This window comes from Cheilinus undulatus, linkage group 24 (assembly GCF_018320785.1).
Source record: "Cheilinus undulatus linkage group 24, ASM1832078v1, whole genome shotgun sequence".
NCBI lineage: Eukaryota > Metazoa > Chordata > Actinopteri > Labriformes > Labridae > Cheilinus > Cheilinus undulatus.
In genome coordinates, this window is record NC_054888.1 from 15,128,400 (window position 1) to 15,150,226 (window position 21,827).

Genomic DNA, 21,827 nt, shown 5'->3' on the forward strand with positions numbered 1-21,827 from the left:
GTATGCGTTTCCCTTCATCATTTCATAATGTCCTCAATATTTAATTGTGTTCTGAAAGAAAGAGTAAGAGATAAAAACCTTCACAATTAATTCGCTTGCTGCAGCCATAACGGAAACAGCAGAGACCTCTCACATAGCCCATGAAAGAAGTTAGATTTCAAAGCATCCCAGATAAAAAAATAAAACATGTAGGCGTGTGGTGATGGGGGTAGGCAAGGCATTATCTCCACTTCTCACTGTAGATGTGGTCTCAAGCAGCTTTTTAATTTCACATCAGTTTGCAAAATCCTTTTCTGTTCCTGGAAGAAGACAACTAACACTCACACTCCCTTAGCAACAGACACCCCCCTCCAAAAAAGAATAAAAAGGTGCGGTTTTATTTTTAGAAAGTGCAAACAAGAGAACTGGGGGGGTTGGGTGGGTTTGTAGGATAGTAAATGTCTCTGATGTGTTCAGTCTGCACAACCTTATTCCTGATAATGGAACTAGCTACTCCGTCTGTCAGTGCCTATTTACACACAAATGAAGTGGCGAGTAGCACGCGCCCAGTGGAGCTGCTAGCCTCCATCTCAGCTGTCAAAACAGGTTAGCGGCTACAAGCGATAACACAACGATCCCTGGGATCAAACTGGCGCCGTCCATTCACACATAATAGCTTCATCCTTGGACATGAGGCGTCTCATTCCCCTTGCCGGCTCTCCTCTCAAAACCTGGCCAGCTTGTTGCAAAGTAATAGACTTCTCAGAATGCCAGTTCACACAAATCGGGGGATGTAGCCTTTTATTTGCCCTCCACGGGGAGAGGTGTTTGGAGTAATAGGGATGAAGCAGAGCATAACTACAGCTGAATAAATCTTCCTATCTTGGCTCAGTGGAAGCCGGTGCACACATGGCTTGTCAAAGCTCTATAAAATGTTGTTTGATAGGAGTTCTGTACAGTTTAGGACTTCGCCTCCTGCTATCCACTCGGCTCACTTTCGTTCCGCGCTACAGCGGTTGCAATCAATCAGTGTGTAATCAGGCGTCTTGCTGGAGCTGCCAGGTAATCCTGGCTGTCTGGGTGGCTATCAGTGCCTGTGCGTATGTGACAGCTGGCAGAGCAGCTAAGGTGCCTGTCTGGGTGAGTGGATGCCACCATGCAGATTTTCTCTCCACGGCGTGTAAAGGCATATCCGATGATCTGATGGCTGTTGAAATTGTCAAGTGGGATTTGAGAGTGTGGATGGGCGTTTTCAGAGTTGATGCCCAAATGTGTGAACCCCACTGAATTGAGTTTAAATTGAGTCTTTTTTTTCCCCTCTCTCTCTCTTGCAGACCTGCCTAGAACTGGAGCGTTATCTGCAGACTGAGCCCAAGCGTCTCTCAGAGCTCTTCGATCAAGACTTAGATGGCCTTTTAACACCGGCCTACCTAAAGGAAGACGGCGAGGAAGAGCTGACAGATGAACTCCTCCCCAGCCTTCCTAACCACCCTGAGCCCCCAAGCCCCCCGCCAGCTTCCCTTTGCCCGACACGTAAGAATTTCCCCTCTACCCCTGCAATGAAAAGAGACCTCAAACCCAAGATAGAAAATGAAGGAATGGAAGGCGTCCACCAAGCCCAGTTGAGCGCTGTCACCTCCCTGACACCTCCATCGTCGCCAGAACTTGGCCGGCATCTCGTCAAACCCAACCAGACGCTGACGGCATCCGCTGACGGGACGCTAACCTTGAAGCTGGTGGCCAGGAAGGTTGGGCTTAGCGCGGCAAGGCTTGTTGCAGCACATGCACTCCCTATGCGGATGAAGGATGAAGAGGAGGGAGCTGCATGTGTGATCGGGGTCGGGGAGCTACCGGAGAACAAGAAAAGGATTCACCGCTGTCAATTTAATGGCTGTAGGAAGGTGTATACTAAGAGCTCCCACCTAAAAGCCCATCAGAGGACGCATACAGGTGAGAATTAGGAATTTGTGTGAGATTGGAAATGTGACAGTTTTCACTCAGTTAAAACCATCTAAATTAATATGTAAGCTTTCACAATGACATAGAGTTTCAAAAATGAATTTAGTCAGTGATCATTTCCAGTAGCACATTGGTAAGTGACCTTATGAGGCGTTCAGCGAGGCATCCCCAGAGACACCAGAGGTGGCCACTTGATACACCTGCTGGTGATAAAACTGATTGACACTCATTGTTGGTGACAGGCTTAAAAGACTCAATCCTGGAGCTAAATGACTCCTCCATGCTCAAGAACACAAGGGGGGAGTGTATTTCCTGAACGTGGAAAATGAAAGAATGTAACTGCTAGGGCTCTGCAATTGAGTTTTTTCATTGTTGGTGACTCGGTTAACATGTAGGACAGTTTTTTTTTAATCTAAAAAGAAAAAAAGCCCCTCACTGTTTTCCCACAGGGACCTGCTAAATGATAGCTGCTTTCAGTACTGGCTAGTATCAACATTTTAATCCATCCATGGCCAATGCAAGTATCCAATTTATTTCTCATCCCCGTTCATCCAACCTTCTAGCCATTTAGATTCCAAATTCCAAGATTACCTAATTGAGATAATTTGGGAAAATCCTCTTTGCTTGCCATTTCCAGAACAAGAGCCAAATTAATTCCAACCAAACAAGGCCTAAGGAAAAAACAACCCTCTTATCACTGGAAAGTCAAGTAATTGCGTAACCTTTGGTGAATGACCAGTATCTGTACAAGCATCTCAATCATCCTTACCTTGATTTGGATTTGCACTGAGCATTAAAAGACTAAAAATAAGCAGAATATTGATGTTTTTAGCATGGATTTTTGACTGTAAACCTTGCTTACAGCATAGCTCTGCTGATGTCAATGTATACCAGTTGGTAGGTCAACCACTTTGCGTCAAACTTAAACATCTCAGAAGATATTTGATGGAGAAAAATGAAATTTGGTACATATGTAAATGATTTTCCTATTATGAATCTCTGTGCCTTACATGGTTGTACAGGCTACAGATAAATTCCAGTAATGGCATAAACATTGGTATATAACCAGTAAATGCAAATGTAATTCCGGTGGCTGACTTCTTTGCTACAAACTTCAATATCTTAACAACTGTTTGATGAAGCACAGTGAAATTTAGTACATAGAGTTATCTTCACCTCTAGATTGATTTGCATGAATTACATGTTCATACAGTGTTCCCATAAACATCAACAATAGTGATTTGTTTTTTTTTACTGGTTAATGCAGATGCAATGCTGGTTGGTCAACTACTTAGCTTGAAACATTAACAACTTAAAAACTAAAGAATGGAGTTCAATGATATTTGGTACACAGAATTTCATGCCCTAGTAGATAAATCCATATAAATTATACAGGCATCTGGACTTTACAAGAATTTTGGTAGTGCTTTAAATGCCGGTTTATGACCACTAAATTCAAATATACATGCATAGTAGTGGATAGGCTTCTTTGCTTTAAACTTTAATATCTCAACATTTTTTGGTTGAAGTACAATGATTTTTGGTACAAATAGACTTGATCTCACCATGATGAATCCCTATGACTTACATGGTTACATAGACTTCCAGTGATTTTCAGTAGTAGCATAAACTTTGGTTTATGGCCAATAAATGCAAATGTAATATTGGTGGTGTGGCTTCTTTGCTCCAAACTTCAATATCTCAACAACTGTTGGATGAAGTTCAATGAAATGTGGTACACAGAGCTCTATTTCCCTATAGATTGATCTGTATAATTTACATGAGTAATGGTGCAAACTTTGCAAACTTATTTGCCCCTTAACCCCTTTTGGGAAAAAGAGTAATGTTCCCCTCATGAGAGATCCTTTTGACTTACATAGTCATATAGAAATCACCAAAATGTAAGTATTGGTGTAAGTTTTGGTTTTTGGCCATGCAAGTGGCAAAGCACTTGTTGATCTTCCCATTGGCCTCAGTTACACTTTGTGCTAATTAGCAAATACATGCTCACAAACCTTGTAAATATGGTAAAAGTTTTTCCTAATTCATGGCATGTTAACAAAAACATAATTAAAAGCAGGTAGAAAAAAGCAGCCCTATTTTAACTGGAGAGACTTTCCACTGGGGGAAAATTAAACACAACATCTTGAGAAAATGCACTCAATTCAGTTTACCTAAGTATATCTCTGGTGATCCAGGACAGGTCCTCCTTGACAAGGTTCTTCTCAAGAAGGAATGGGGGAGGGTTCAGGAGCTATAACTCTCCAGCTCTTCCATCTCAATCCCAAACCACTCAGACCCCTGTCGGGGAGCTGTCCTCCGTCTGAGTAACTGCACAGTGATGGATGGATTGACCTGGATAGGCCGCCATTTCCCCAGTTTATTTCAGGCTCCCCCCTCGTCCTCTATGTGTTCTGTAAGTCTAGGTCAGTGGTTCTCAATCTGAGGTTGGAGACTTTGCAAGGGTGGTAATAGGATTAAGAGCAGGGAAATATGTTTCCAGTGTAATGGTGTATTATAATCTTAAGGGGCAGACCATAAGGGGTACCATCTGCATGGTTATTCTGATAATGAAGGGAAAGGGAAAAGGAAGATTGTTGCTGGGCATCTGTGTTTGCCGTCATTAATTAGCAAAGTTAGGGTTCAGCAGCCCTTTGCCTCCGGGTCTCGTTCACACCAAACACATTATGGGGGGTGTTGATTTGAACTCTTAGGTGTTTCCTGTTTTGGACTGTTGAGGAAAGTGTGAATTCTGTTGAAATAATTGAGCTGAAAATGTTGGCCTCCATCCCTGTTGAAAAGACGCTAAATTAAATGAGCAAGACATCTCCTAGGTACACATTGCTCATGCATGGACGGCTTTGAATATCAAGTTAAATGTATGGAGGACTCTGGTCCAGACAGCTGTTTCTTTATGTGCTTAAGCCATGGAGTTACAGCAAAGAGCGTCCATCATGCTAAATGAAGTTAAAGTGACTCAAATGAGATTTTCTCCTGCCCATTATACAAATCCCTAAACTAAATGGTTGACGGATCACCAAAGCTGGCCAATTCAGAAGACAAACACGACTTCTTTGCGAGCCCTGGTCCATTTTTATTTCGTAGATGAGGTTATAAATAAGTCAGCTTGACAACAGTTGTATGTGAGGAATGAGGGAAGTAATCTGTATGTGTGATCACACACTCTGTGAAGCACGCCACAGGTTTAGGCATCAGCGTGACTGGAACAAAGGGCACAGACATGCAATCATTGATTTCCCCAGTGAGGCTTGTCTGCAACCTCTGTGTTTGGACTCCATGCCAACTGGGCCAACTCTGGGAGACAATTGCAACTGTTGTCATCCACTGATAATATCTATACAAGTACCTCAATTATCCTGCTGTGTGTTCTTATTTGTACTGAGCCTGAAATGACCAAGAGAGGGGGAATATTGATATTTGGTGCTAAGAATGTGCAACACTTGTGAGCTATCTTTTATGAAGCTATTTTTATATCCCTCAGGAAGAGTTACTAAACTCCAAGCATAGATTTGTGTCTGGTGTTGTATCTTAAATACTTGCTGGCAACATAGCTCTCCTGATATCAGTGTAGGGCTGCTTATAGGAGGAATGTTTTTCTTTAAACTTAAATATCTCGATGGTCTTTGGATGAAGTATAATGCAATTTCTTACATAGGTATATTATCCCCTCATCATAAATACCTATGACTTAAACAGATATGTAGACATACAGAAAAAATCAGGAATGGCATAAACTTTGATTTATGCCCACTTAATGCAAATGCAATGCTGTAAGGTTGGCTTATTTGCTTCAAACTTAAACATTTCAATAACTGATAGATGGGATGCAATGGAATTTTCTGGACTGAGTTGTGATTCCCTCTAGATTAATCTCTATATTTTACATGGTCCTACAGTCTACCTGAAAAAAATTGTAACGGTGCAAACTTTGTTTATGACCTCTTTAAACACTGTATTGCTGGTAGCTGGACTACTTTGCCCTAAACTCCAACAGCTCAAAAACTACTGGATGGAATACAATGAATTTTGGCACACCAACTTGCATGCCCTGCTACACTATTTCCTACAATTTATACAGTCCTATGAACTTCTCAAGAAAATCAGTAATGCTTTAAACTTTGGTCTATGCCAGACAAATCCAAATATAGGGTTAATAGGCTGACGTCTTTCCTCCAGACTTCAATATCTCGACAACTAATGGATGCAGTACAATGAAATTTTGTGCACTGAATTGTGTTTCCCTTTAGATTGATCTGTACGTTTTACATGATCCTGTGGTCTTCACAAAAAAATGCAGTAATTGTGTAAAGTTTGGTGAATGAACAATAAACGCAGATGTAATGCTGGAAGGTCAATAAATTGCCCCAAACTTGGATGTCTGAATTAAAGCAAAAAGTATACAAGTGTATAAGTATATAGACTGTATATTGGGACACCAAGTGTCATGCCATGCTAGATTAAGCCATAATATTCATACAGTCAATGGGACTTTGCGAGATTTTTGTAGTGCTTTAAACTTTAGTTTAAGAACAATACATACTAATGTAGTGCTAAACGGTTTACTTCTTTGCTTCAAACTTAAATATCTCAACAGCTGTTGGGTGGAGTACAATGAAACTTGGTACAATTAAATGTAATCCCTTTTGGATTAATTTTTATGAGTTACATGGCCATGCACTCTTTCTAAGGATTTTAGATGTGGTGTAAAGTTTGGACTATGACCAATAAATTCAAAGCTAGTGCTGTTTCAAATAGCCTTATGCTATAAAGAAAATGTTAGCTTGCATTAATCATGGCAGTGAATATGGAAAGCTTTATATCAGATTAACAGCTTCTTAGCTCACTATTTTGATCTTGTTAGCATGTTAAAATTAGCAATTAGCTCCAAACACCACTTTGTCTCTCAGGATTAGCTTGGTCTGCTTTACATTCCAAATCATATGTCTTCTCTCTCTTTCTACCAGATTTTTCATTTATTTAGTTATTGATCAATGATCTCAAATGTAAGAAAATTAAAACTTGACAAAACCCTTATATAGCAACCTAATACTGCGCATTTTGTCCAGCTATCAGTTTCAAAAAATCCATTCACAATCAGGGGTTAATTTTCCTTTCCAGCCTAGTTACTGTCACTTAAATGTTTAGGACTGCTTCCCTTAAGCATCCTTGTTAAACACTGTTCTGTTCACGACATAATGTCACCAAATGTTGCACATAGCACCTGAAAGTGCTCAGATTTTTCAGGAGTCCTCCTACTGTGCTTATCTTAGTCACATAAGGTGCTTTTGATAAAAGCACCTACTCAGAGAACATCTGTCTTGCTATTCAAACCAGGAAGGTGGAATGATAAAAGGGGAAAATGTCAGCAAAAGATGACAATAGAAAAAAAACAAGAGCTGGAGAAAAGGCAGGAGAGGAGGAAGAGAGTGACGTGGAGTGAAACAAAGAGTAGATGAAGACAGAAGACAGGAACGGGGGAGGTACAGTACGAGCGACCCTCTTCAGAAAAGAGACAGCAGTGCCACAGGCTCCCCCATTCACTGAGCCATTATCCTGACAAGTTTAAAGATGTCATTACTCAAATCCTCTTTTTCTTAGTTGTTATTTCCATAAATTACTGACGGAGAAAAGGCTACGATTTAATCTGGAATTAGACGGGCTGAGTTGAAATGACAGTGCCCTGTAGAGCTTTTTGTGAATAGGCTTATGGAAGATAAGGAATGGTACAATTAGATTTTGGGCAGGGTGAGGGAACGGGTAAAACACGAGGACTGTCGGGTTATTCTGCCGTCTCTTTCTCTCTCTCTATCCTTCTCCTCCTCTGTTCCTCATCTGCCTCGCACTCTCGCTCCGTCTGTTATCCTACACTTTCTCTCTCTTGCTTCGTTCTATATCAGGCTTTCATAACACGTCTGCTTCTTTCACACTCTTTATTGCTTTGCTTTTTTTTGTGCTCTCTTTGGGCTTAGGCAGACTATTTGAGGAAAATATGTAACTGCAATTTCCCTGACCGCTATGCAATTACTTTCTTTACATTTAGGCCCATAGTTGCAGTCTTCACAGTAATGCAAGTCACATTTTTTTTTGCCATTGTACTGATAAACATTAAATGGCCAAAGTGCAAATGTAATGCCTACAGTTTTGGAACAAGATCCAATACAGGTCTCCATTGACTAGTAGGGATTTAATGATTCAGTATGCATTCAGAATTTGATTTTATCATGTTTTTTCCCCCAATTTTACAAATTTAGACAACTATTAGAGATGCAAAATATCTCCCCTCCTCATTTTTCTTTTAAAAAGTAAGTCATACATTACAGTTCTTAAGGTTGTGTTTGTGATATTCTCATTTTAACAAGAGTGAAACCCAAATGCAAATAGCGACCTCTGTCTAGATGAAGATGAGGCCCAATGATCTTTGGTGTATCACCACCAAAATGTTTTATTTTCACCCCTGAGTCAAATTGTGCATTCATACCAAATTTAAAACAATCCCTCAAAGCGTTCTTGCTATAATTCATTCAGTAGTATGGACAGCTGCATGTACAGACAAGCATAGTACCTCTAGCACTTAAAATTTCCACCATGGAAGCACAAAATCATTGTTTCACAAGAGTTAGCTATGGGGTCTTTCCAAACTATTACAAATTAGTAGAGTTTCCAGGTTCAAAATTCCCCGTACGTGAGTTTGAAATTAGAAGCATACTGACATTCTTAAGCTTTTCACAAGCATGTAATTAGTATGTGGCTAAATGATCTTAACCTTAAAGATATGAACTACAAAATATAATCAGTTTATCCATCAGTTGAAGTGGACGTTTGTGCAAAGTTTGAAGAAAATCCCTCAAAGTGTTCTTGAGATATTGCGTTCAGTAGTATGGACAGTTGGACATACTAACAGATTAACAACCTAGAAAAAACGTAATACCTCCTGGAAATATCCAATGTGGAGGAACAAATTAATTGCACAATTTCACAACAGTTAGCCATGGAAGCCCACTAAATTATAACAAACTAGTAGAGTTTCCAGGTCCAACAAGTCCTGTTTAAGTAGAGCTTTAGGTTGTAAGTATACATGTCATTTTTGAGCTTTAAATTAGAATGGGACAAGCATGAGGCTCAGTGACCTTCACCTTTGACCTATGGGCTCAAAAATGTTGTCAATATATTCTTGAGTCAGGTTGACATTGGTGCAAAATTTTAAGAAAATCCGCCGAAGTGTTCTTGAGATGTTGAGTTCACAATAATAGCTAGGACAACCCAAAACCATGGTGTTATTGCTAGCCTCATTGGCTGGTAGCTTTCTTAAAACCACAGTATCTAGCTTATATCAGTTCAGAAAATATTTGTGTAGTTTTTAAGCATGAAATGTGTCTCTACATGGCAACCTATTTAGCAAGTTTAACGAAGACAAATAAAGGCAGGCCTGCTAACAAGACAACTACAGTAAGCTCATGCTAGCTTCACATACAGACAAGACAAGCTAACTTGTTGGAAAACCAACACAGTTCTTTATTTTTTAACTTTTTAAGGAAATAAACTTAAAACTGCTTGACTTAACAGCTTTGCACATCAGCTCTTTATCATTACCTCCACCAAGGAGGTTATGTCGGCAGGGTTTGTTAGTTTGTTTGTTAGCAACATAACTCAAAAACTTGTGGACGGATTTTGATGAAATTTTCTGGAAATGTCAGAAATGACATAAGGAAGAACTGATTAGATTTTTTTAGGAGTAATCTGGGTCACCGTCTGGCTCCAGGATTTTTTACTACTGGGAGTTAGGGCTAATGGCAGAGGTCTGCGCTCTCCAAGTGCTTTTCTAGTTTAACAATGTTACCTAGTCAGGTTCTTGCTAGCTAACACTGCTAACATTCATTTTGTACTAAAAAAGCTTCTCTAAGTTGAAAAATACCATTAAGACACACAAAAAAGAGTTTCCGAATGTAGGCATTAACATGCCTTAAGTGTTTGCTAGGCAAATGCTAGCTAGCAGCCAAAATTGCTGTCTTACCTCTCTATTTTTAACAGCAAAGACTCATCAAACTGTTGTTTTTTTATTCAAGCATAAACATGCCTTCTATGTGTCATTTTAACTTGATGGGTGAACACTAATATGCAGAGATCTTTGCAATTTCTGTTTGGTTGTTTTGCTGACTCAGAGCATTAGCACAAATGAGCAACAGCTGGGTAAATTCATCTGTGTCATTTGTTAGTAGCTGTCAAAATCAACTTTCACAGCCTAAATTTTAATAAGACAATAATTAATTGAGATAGTTATAAATAATGGTGGTAATTAAATCAGTGTCAATAATTATACAGTGATAAATAATGCTCAGAATGTCTTTGTGGTTTGAAATTTGTATGTTTGCTGCAGAAGGAGCCCTAGTTTTCCATCATCCTGACACTACTCTCTAACGCACTTTAGTTCTCCATCAGCTCCCCCATCTTTCATCTTTTCCTCTTAACCTGTTTCTCTCTTTCCCTCATCTCCACGCCGGCGTCGCTACTTGCGGGTCGGATGCTATAAAGCGTTCTCCGAGTGCCTCTCTAATGACCTCTGAGACCCTGAATGCCCTGCTTCAGCTCCGGCTAATGGAGGGAATGCAATTAACTTCAACACTGGCACCTGAGTGGCTGGAGCGAGTGTGTGCATATGTGTGTATATGTGAGTGTTTGTGAGAGCATTCGGAAGTCGTAGATGACACATAATGGGATTATGGTGACTCAGGAAACACCAAGTTATCAGATTACAGAGGAGAAATATGTGATTGCTTATTTGAGAGGAGAAAAGCATCACTGTTGCCCAAAAATGTGTGAATGGTGTTGACTAACTAGGGTTAGGCAATATCCATATATTTCCAAAACAACATAAAAAGCGAGAAAATGATAATTACATCGACAAAGTTTGCATTGATCTCCGTCACACTGTCTAAATTGCACAAATAAGTTGGCAACATTTGGAAAAGTTTGTGGAGCTGGGGTTGAGCTGGAGAAACACCTTTTGTAATTGCAAAAAATATGTTGGAGACATTTGTAAGTGATAGAACTGGAGTAGAGCAAGGGTCATACTGTTTAAATTGCACAAATGTGTTGCCAACATTCAGAAAAGTCTATAACGTTGGTGTGGAATCAAGGAAAAACTCTTTTACATAGAAAATACATGGACAGCAACATAAAAAAGTAATGGGAACTGGCAGAGAGTAAAGAAGACCATGTGTAGTTGCACAATAACGTTGGCAACAATTGGGAAATTGGGTGAAACTGGCTACTAAACAGAGAAAACCCTAATGAGATTGCAGAAATATGTTGGAAACATTTGTAAAGTGATGGAACTAGAGTCAAGTGAGAGACATCCTCTTTAAATTGCACAAAATGTTGCCAACACTCAGAAATGTGTATTGGGCTGGTGAGGGTAAAAGTCATTGCAATTAAAAAAAACACACATGAGAAACATGAAAATGTTGGGGAAACTGGCAGAAAGAAAGGAAGACCCAGTGTAATTATGCAATTATGTTGGCAACGTTTGGAAAAGTGGGTTGGACTGGCGATGAGCTGGAGAAAACCCTTTTGAGATTGAAAAAATATGTTGGAAACATTCAGAGAAGTGAAGAGAACTGGTGAGAATGCAAACAAAAAAATCACTTTAAATGTAAAAAATTACATTGGCAGCATGTGAAAAAGTAATGGCAACTGGCATAAAGCAAATAGAACCACGTGTAATTGCCCAATTATGTTGGCAACCTTCGGAAAAGTGGGTGAAGCCGGCAAGGAGTTAAGGAAACCTCTGTAAATTGCACAGATTATTTGGCAACATATGAAAAAGTGGGTAAATCTGGCCAAGAGTGAGGGGAAGCTTGTTTAAATTGCACAAATACAATGGCAACATTTAGAAAAGTGGGTGGAACCAGAGAGGAGTGTTGATTCAGTTGCACAGATATGTTGGCAACATCTGGAAAACTGACAAGCTGGTGAGAAGTGAGAAACATTATGCTTAAATTGCTCAGATATGTTGGCAACATTTGGAAAATGTGGGAGGAAATGGTGAGTATTATTGTATGTTTTTGTCCATATTTCCCAGCCCTACTCATAAAGGGGATTTTCACTGAAAAAAGAATGGTTTCCAACAACAGCACTGTCCAGATATGATTCTTTTAAATCAGCAGAAATAATCCACTTAGCTTCATTATATGTTTAACAGGCAAACTAATCCAAAAAGTAACAGAGCATAATCAGATTATGTAGCAGAGTTTGCACTAATCCCGGGGATTAGGATAATGATTGACATCCTAAACTGCCAATCAATCAGACTAACATTGTTTCTTAAAAGTTGCATTACTCATCCGGCTGATTTGTGAATGCTTGAGAAGGCAAACGTGCACCTGCTCTAGTTGCCTGTTCATATGAGGGGCATCTTCAGGGAGAGGAGAGTGGAGGAGGAAGTTGGGGGGGCCTCTGTTGCTAGGCGACGGGGGGCAGCGTATCGTTGGAGGAGTCGGTAGCTGAGTGGTTATGTACTGCTTCAGGCTCTGGTCTCTTACTGCCCCCCCCCCCCCCCTTCTCTCTCCTCCTGCACTACCACTACTACCACCACAACCACCACTCACTACCCTCCCCCCCTTCCCCCCCTCCCCACTCTTGCCCCGCACAGCTCTACGGTTACCGTCGCTAGGCAACTGCCTCCGTACTCCACCGGCGTGCTCGGTAATTGGCCGGTGGCATGGCGGCGTGCCGTTGCCAGATCCAGCCAGCTGCACTGACTACTGCCTCCTCATGTTTCAACCCCCCCCCCCCCCCCCACTCACTCACACACACACAAGTATTCACTCCGCCCCCTCGCTCTGGTTGCTAGGCAACACATTCAGGCATCCTTGCCTCCTGGGAATTTCATTGGCCAGACTGGGATGGCCCAGACCTGCTGCTCTTAGTGTTTCTGGAAAGTAAGGCAGTTCAAAGTAGGGGGGGCATGCTTGGACAGATAGGAGGGGATAAGGCTAATACCTGGGTCATTAAACACGATAACCTTAAATGAACCTTCAAAAACAAAAAAACATCCAATTCGAAATGTATAAAGTCCAATCTTTAATATAGATTTTCAGCAGCAATACATTTATTACCCAGCTAAAAAACTAAAGTAAAAGGGGGCTTGACTAATTCCTGGATCCTTTCACCCAAATTCAATACATATGATTGAGCTTTCCATCATTTATGTTCTGTACTTAAATAAGCACAGTATAGGAAAGGAAAAGAGGGCACTTCATTTCTATACCTCCATTTCTTTTATTTAAATTTAGTGCATCTTACACTTTGACTACACATTTAAAGGGGTGTCAACAGCAACATGCATCGATAAACTGCTAAGGATTAGGCTTATCTTTGGATTTTAAACCAAAATCCTAGAGCTTAATCTTGCATAAATATAATTTATATGAACTAAATCCATATCATTTCATCATTTTTGAGGGTTTTAGCGGCTTAATTGTTGTAGTTTACACTAAATCAAATCAGGAGTTATAAAAATGAGGGCTTGCATTGACAGGAAGGAAGGGGTTAGATCTAATTCCTGGAAATTCAAACCAAAAGACAAAAACCTGTTATACAACAAATATTTTACTTTTGATAAACATATGCCAAAGGGTACAATAAAGTCTTTCTCATTGCCACATGTATGTGTTATGCTGGAAAAAGAGGGTTGATGGTGAGGATGGGAAAGGGCTAATTCCTGGATTTCTAAAAAGAAAACACAAGCATTTATGACTCTTTAACTGCATTTTTCCCTAAATAGACCAATCTTTATACTTTGTTTGGGTTTCTTAGAATAGATGAATGCATTTAAAACTAACATAAATAAGTCAAAGATGAAAATTTGTTTCACTGGATGGATCAAAGGGGGGTGAAGCTAATTCCTGGATTTTTAAACCTAAACCCTACCTACCATTGATTTGTACAGTCATGTGAAGAAGTTTTAGGCATATAGGGCACTAAGGATTCATCATGAGGCCCCCAGTATGCCCCAAATCCAGGGCTAGAGTAGAACAAAATTCCCAGAGATTGGGCACTTGGGACATCCACAACAGGACGAGGGGTTTGTGGCAACCCTACTACCTACCATGGTACCCTAGGTCACCAAATCCACCTTTTATTCCACCCTGAAGGTATGGAGGTTGCATTTGTCAACTGATTATTTTTCCCATGCCCCTTATAATATGCAAGGATATCCAGAGCATGACTGAGGTTGTGCCAATTCTCCTTCCTGCCCGATGGCGCCGTCAGACAGCTTACTCGCCATACCCTTGCCATATTTCAGCCTCAATTTTTGGCCAAAATATGCCTTTAAGTTCTGCACAGTACTGTGTATGTATCAAGATTACCAAGTCTTTGGAGAAATATGAGGGGTTCACATAGATGGATTGACGGGATGAAGCTAATTTGTGGAATCTTAAACCAAGAGAACCTAAACCCGACCTACCATATGCAGTACTGTGCAGAACTTTAAGGCATATGGGCCAAAACTGAGGCTGAAGTAAGGCATATAATAGCGAGTAAACCCACCCGAGGGCACCACTGGGTGCGAGGAAGGATTGACACAAACCTGGCCGTGCTCTGGGTGTCTTTGTCAGAAGCATGGAAAATTAATCTGTTGGAAAAATAAGGAATTCCTCAACTTTATGGTGGAGTAAGGGAAGGATGTGGTGAGTCAGCTTGGCCTAGGGTACCGTCTGGTTGGGTTGTAGGGCTGCCACAAGCCCGCGGTTGTACTGTAGATGTCCCAAGGGCCCTAAAAGCTGCCCCATGGCATATTACCAGGGGTTAAAAGGCCTGGATAAAAGAGATGCCATCGAGCTTGACCTTGGCTTGACCTTGGCTTGTGTCAACTGAACTGGCTACTACCCCCTCTCTAGTAAAATGAAGCAAATGGCAAAATGGGATAGGAATAGTTCCTGGGTCTTTATTCTAAGACACTAACATTTGTGAGCTTTTAGTATCATTTAGTTCTAATGTATGCCAATCTTTTAAACCTTGTTTGGATTGTTTTTTTTTTTAATGTATTTAACACTAAAATGAATGAGCCAAAGCTGAAAAATGGGTTTTGGAATGATGGATGGATGTGGACCAAGCAAATTCCTGGAACCTAAACCCTACCTGCCATGATTCTACACCCATCAAGATTACCATAAAGTCTTTCTTAACACCGTTTGTGTGCATATTATTCTGAAAAGTACAAGTGCTTCGGATGGGATAGGAATAATTCCTGGATCTTTAAACCAAGACACAATCATTTTTGAGATTTTAGTTTTCTTCCTGAAATAGTTGATATATTAAGGGTAATTTTATTTATTTAAAGAGGTGAAAAGGGGGCTGCATCTGGAATGAAGCTAATTCCTGGAATTTGAAACCAAGAGAACTTAAACCCTTCCTGCCATGAATACTGTTTTAATTGGAATATACATGTCGTATTTCATGGTTGACTCTTTTTGTGTATCCTATGTTTTTCTTTTTAAATAATATGCTAAGAAAGTACAGATAAAGGGGAAAGAGCTTTTGCATGGATTACAAGGGGATAGGGCTAATTCCTGAATCCTTTAGCCAAAGCTAACAATTTGCTTTAATGGGGCAAAACCATGTAAAAAGAAATAGTGGGACATGGATGCATAAATAGAAAGGTATAGGGCTATTGATTGGAATTTTCAACCAATAGGGCATAACCATTGCTTTCATAGATTTCCAAGTTGTCATTGTTTCCAAATGTATTTCTTTTTGCCTTAAAAAGTGCAAGTAATGGGACAAGGGTAGTACCGTACATACATGGATGGGTAGAGGGGGATATGGCTAATTCCTGGGGTGAGTTTTACCTTAAACAAATCCCTGTATGGTTGCATTTTTAATTATACTGTAACCATCTGGTAGTGAAATAGCTCGATTCTAAGAGTTCAATGATCAAAAGTTATCATGTAACATTATGTTCTGTATTTGTACTCATTACTGTTGTTTTTGAGCCCTTCCACGTCTGCCGACTGGAGGTCATTGCATTCCCACTTCTTCATTTATCACCTCATCACGGCTGTCACCTAGCGCACCTTTGCGTCTCACCGTCGAGCCATACATGATTCCTGTTAATGGAGTGCGCTGTAACATGGCTGCACACCCAGCATATTTAATAGAGAGTGCTTTCCGTGTCATGTGTCAAGGGAGGTATTTTTTTATTGTTTTCTTCTTTTCCTTTGTGTGCAAACTTAACCACAAATTTCCAGGTCACACAAGTGGCATTTAACGCCGTTGAAAAAGACAGAAATGTGCCTTTAATTGGAACACAAAATACTGTATGCATTATTGATTTTTCACCTTCTGCTCCATGACCAAATCTTCACACAATAGGTGAATCTGCCACCAGCTGGTACAGATAAAAGCACCAGATTCTCCAAATACTCTCCTCAGTCTTCACAAAGGAGGTGATCCATTGATTTCACCTTCTTTTTTTGATAATCACATTCAACAAATTAAGCCCGTTTTTGTGGCAAAGTCGCTCATGCAGAGCTGGTCAGTGTGTCAGTGTGACTGTTTTGGGTCCAGATGGGATGTGACTGAGCAAGGTGACGTGTTTCAAACTGGACGCAGCTGGCTTCTTTGCTATTATGCTGTGTGACTGGCCTAATTATCACCACCCCTCCTCCTCTTCCTCTTCTTCTGCCTTAATCCACTTCTGCAGCACTTCTCTCCTACTCCACTTTCTCCCTTCTTCTGGTCTCATCTCACCTCCTCTTCTCTCATCCACCTTGCCTCTAATCCCCCCCCCTTCATCCTCCTCCTTTCCACTTCTTCCCTCGCTCCACTTCTTCTTCACTCCTCTTCTGCGTGTTCAGCAGGATCGGAGACCAGTGGGAGCTTCACCATCAGTGTTAAACATTTTATTTCTCTCTTTCCAGCCCCTAAAAAAGAAAGTAGCAGCAGGTCTCCTGTGGAATTGCCTGGGCATTGTATATATATCAGTATATTTTTAAATGAGATGAAAGCAACACTGTTTACATCAGTATAGTTTATATTGATTCAGAGAGAACAGATGCCAGGCCATCTGCTCAGTTAAAATATCTTTTAGAGTAAGAACCACTAACAGTACTGTGCTTATTGACCCCAAGGTGACCTGTTTAAAATGTAAGGCCTACAACGCTCATATTTTAGTAAAAGTAAAAAAATTATTGAAACCCGACTCCACTGAAATAAAAAAGAAATCCTAGACAACTGATAGGCAATCTTTATCGAGGGCACTGTTTAAACTGTGTTTAAATCGTCCAAAAAGTGGGTGTAAAAGTCCTTAAATCACACAAATATAGATGGTACTGGCAAGAAGTGTGGCTTTCGCTGACTCCTCATTATTGCCACCAACTTTTCCAAATGTTGCCAATGTCTTTGCACAAATATGAGAACATTTGGAAAATTTGGTGGAACTGACGAGTGAAAAATCCCTGTTAATTTCTTTTTTTTACCAAATGCGGTAACATTTAAAAAAAGTAACTAAAACTTTTTGGGAATGAAGGTAATCCTGCCTTAATTCCAAAAATACATTGACAACATTTTCAAAAGTAGTGGGGACTGGCAAGAAACAAATGAAACCATGTTTTAGTTGCAAAAATACTATGGAAAATTTGAGAAAAATAGGTGGAACCACCAAGTAGGGAGGGAAACCATTAAGAAATTGAAGATACATTTTTGCAACATTTGGAAACATGAGTGGAGCAGTTGAAGTGAAAAAAAAACTGTCAAAAATTTCACAAATATGTTGGCAACATTAAAAAAAAAGCCACAGCTGGCAATGCATGAGGAAAATTATGTTTTAATTGCACTAATATGTTGGTATTATTTCAAAAAGTGGTTCGAACAAGCAAAGACTGAGCAAATCCATGTTTGAATTGGACAAATATGTTGGCAACATTTGGAAAAAGTGGTGGCAACTGGCAAGAAACAAGGGACACCCTTTTTCATAGCACAAATACATTGGTAGCATTAGGAAAAGTCGGTGGAACCACCAAGGAGCAAGGGAAACCATGAATAAATTGTATGGATATGTTGGCAACATTGGGAATATGGGTGGAACCACCAAGGAGTGAGGAAAAAACCCTAAAGTAAGCTGATATGTTGGCAACATTTGGAAAGATAGGAAAAACTGGTGTAGTGTGAAATAAAAAATAAGGGTTTGTCTAAATTTCACAAATATTTTGGCAACAACGTAGTCAGAACTGGCAAGAAAGAAAGGAAACTTTTTAATGCTTGAAAATGTTAGCGACATTCGGACAAAGTGGAAGCAATTGGCAAGAAACAAGGGAAACCCTTTTAGTTGCACAAATACATTGGTAGCATTAAGAAAAGTGGGTGGAACCAGCAAGGAACAAAGAGAAACCATGAATAGATTGTACAGATATGTTGGAAACATTGGGAATATGGGTAGAACCACCAAGGATGGAGACAAACTGTGAATAAAGTGAGGTGATATGTTTGCAACATTTGGAAAAGCAGTTGGAACAATCAAGGCAAGGAGTGAGGAAAGCCTTGTTTGAATTGCACAAATGTTGGCAACATTTAGATAAATGGGTGAAACTGAAGCGGAGCAAAGGAAACCCTGATAAGATTGCACAAATAAGTTGGCAATGTTTATAAAAAGTGGGTGGAGTCAACAAGGAGTGAGAGAAACCTTTTTAGATTGAACAAGTACATTGACAACATTTGGAAAAGAAGGTGGTGCTGGCCAGGTGTGATTAAAAAGCTGATTTTTACAATGTGGGCAACATTTGAAAAATGATAGAACTGGGGAGCAGTGATGTTCAGATTGTACAAATATGTTGGCATCATTAGGAAAAGTGGGCGAAAATGAGGAGTGTAGGAAACACTGTTTATATTGCGCAAAAAGTTTGCAACATTTGGAAAAGTAGTCAGAATAATCAAGGAGTCAGGGTTACCCTGTTTAAATTGAATAAATATATTGGTAACATTTGGAATAATGGTGAAACTGTGACGAATCAAGGAAAACCAAAACTGACAAGTACTGTATGTTGACAACTTTTGGAAAGTGGTGGACCTAGCAAGGACCTACAAATATGTGCAGTTCTCTTTTTCTATCTTGTATCGTTTTTGTAACACATGGCTCATTGTAGTGTAGAAAAATTGAAACTCCTAATATATGGAAAAAACAAGATATTGTTTTGGACCCTTGTTTGCAAGCTTTGATTATTAAAAAGTGAAAAATTGTCCAATATTGGGTTTCAAGGACTTCAGCTTTTGTCGCCATGTTATCAAAGATAAGTTTTAAAATTGATTGTTGCTAAAATCAGACCAAAGTTTATTGTTATGCTTTTGTCAAAAACACTCTGAAAACTTTACCATGTGATTAAAAAATATTAAGATATGATATCTTGTCCACATTTCCCTACCCTACCTGAGATTATCACAAAATGTCTTCAGCCAGAGCACAAATTTGAAAACTGTATCAGTTTGAAGAGTCAAAATATTTGGATTCCTGGTTCCACATGAGTGCCACAGCGGTTTTTCCACATCCAAACAAGCGTGTGATTGCTGGATGAGCGATAAAAACAGGTGCTTATGCGTGTTTTTTCCTCCCTCCCTCAGGTGAGAAGCCGTACAAGTGCTCGTGGGAGGGCTGCGAGTGGCGATTCGCCCGGAGCGACGAGCTGACGAGGCACTACCGCAAACACACCGGCGCCAAGCCTTTTAAGTGCAACCACTGTGACAGGTCTGTCAAAACACATCTCAGCCTTCTTCTCCCTCTCCCTTATATGTTTTTCCTCCACTTTCCGAGGGGTTATTTGAAGTACTTCCACGAGCACAGCAGGGCCCGTGTTCTCCCATTGTGTTTTGTACACAGTTTGGTTTAGTAAAGCAGCGCGACAAGATGCTGGTAACACAGCCCAATGTGTTTGGTACTGACCCAGTTTAAAAGTGTGCTGGCAGGATTACTAATGTGCGCTCCTCTGCAACACATGCAAGACCAAACCTGCTCTGTGTTTCAATGGGAATCCAACGCTTTATACCCACATTAAAGCGCGTGCTGCATATTAATAGTGCATCCCTCTCACATGGTGTTGCATGGCCTTGATTTGGAGGCTGTTTTCACACTGTGACTGAGGTGTAAAATGACTGTAGGAGCCATTAGCACCATCACACATCACTGATATTGAATATTAATTTAAACTTTTTTTCAGGCAGTATGATTAAATCTTTCGACTTTACCAAAGTGCACTGGGTGGTAGTTTCCCAGACACTTCTATTAACATTTCCAACTTAGCCAAAGTGCCTAGATTGGTATTTTTTCTTCCTGTTTTTTAAAATTACAACTGTAGAATGTGTGCACCAGAGTTTAAATGTAACAGCAGCCCATAAATATGGGATAATGTTGAATTTTGAAATGTATGTTCAAGAGCCCATGTATTGTTTTAAGTAAAATAGCTTTACATAGAACTGTATGCCTCTGTCTGGATAGCAGTCAGATTTTTAGCATAACTGGAAAGGTTATATTTTCTGTTATTCCTGTTATTAGGAAGTACAGTTGCATATTATGGTCCGCAAATGAGCAAAAAAACAAAGTCACTACATTCAAAGGTAGTCATACAGTTGTCTATGTGCCGTACAGACAATATAACCGACTTACAACAACTTCCAAATGGGTTTATATGTTTGCCATTCATTGAGTTTCAATTTCAGATTCAAACATGGCTCCCAAAGATTATAAACAGTAGATAAACACAATGCAAAATGTAGGCTTGAGATATACAGTACTCGTTAGCTATGCACATGCATCATGGCTGCTTCATCTCCACTACAATGGTTGACGAATCAGCTGTGCATACCCTAAAAAAATTAACGTGACATAGGCTAGAGATGCAATATATGTATGCCTGGTAGAGGTGGAGGAGATGTGACAACTAACTGAAACAACAATGGCTGAAAGTTTTGCTCTAGATACATGTTAAAATACTTGTGAAATTGAAAATTAAAGAGATGGAATGCTAATGGTTTGTTCTTAGCAATGTGGAAAATTCTTAAAATGTATTAGCTTATCAGAGTATCAAAACTGCACTTAGAATTTATCACCAGACAAGTTTAGAAGTTTATTTACTTTTAGCTATTATTGATGAAAATGTTCTTTTGGTGGATTATTTTGATCTTGTCAAAGTCAGACATCGTATGGGCAAAGATAAAAAAAAAAATTGCATGCTTTGTTGTATTGTTAAGCAAAAATTCCAAAAAATGTCAGATAAGAAGGAGACATAGGAGACTCAGACTTATGTTGAGATGTTTAACCTTAACTTTAATCATTACTTAAATGTACAAAAAATATTTAGACAATTTGCATGCTTTCCCATCTTTGTTATATTGACATCCTGCCGACAACGCCAATTTGGTAAGGACAAATTCTAAAAAACTGAAATGTGAAGATGACACAGATGGCTTATATGAAAACATTTAACCTTAACCTCAGTCATAACTCAAATTTTAATTACACAGTCTCTTGAAAATCTGCATGCTTACCTATCTTTGTCGTATTGAGATCCTGCCAACAACGCCAATTTGATAAGGAAAAATTCCAAAAACCTGAGATGAGACGAAGACACAGGAGACTCAGGCAGCTTACGTTAAGCTGTTTAACCTTAACCTTAATCATAACTCAGATTGTAATTACACAGTCTCTTTTGATTGACGTCAAGTTGTAAGTCATTTTGGAGCCAGAGTATCTCTATAAAAGTCATGCAACTTTACATGTAGGAAAAAACAGCCTCTCATCCTACCCAAACTGAGTTTAGACTATCAGCCCAAGAAGAGAGGAGAGACTCCTAGAGTCCCCCACTCCTGACCTTACAGCTTGA

The 21,827-nt window shown here is 39.7% G+C and overlaps 1 protein-coding gene across 1 annotated transcript in view; it reads left to right on the forward strand.

Moving 5' to 3' along the window:
- klf7a (Kruppel-like factor 7a) overlaps positions 1-21,827 on the forward strand; it is a 75,423-nt gene that overhangs the window by 45,839 nt on the left and 7,757 nt on the right. The window contains exons 2-3 of the mRNA XM_041782179.1: positions 1,314-1,929; positions 19,573-19,696. Coding sequence (XP_041638113.1) covers positions 1,314-1,929; positions 19,573-19,696 — 740 coding nt within the window. The remainder of the gene's footprint in view (positions 1-1,313; positions 1,930-19,572; positions 19,697-21,827) is intronic.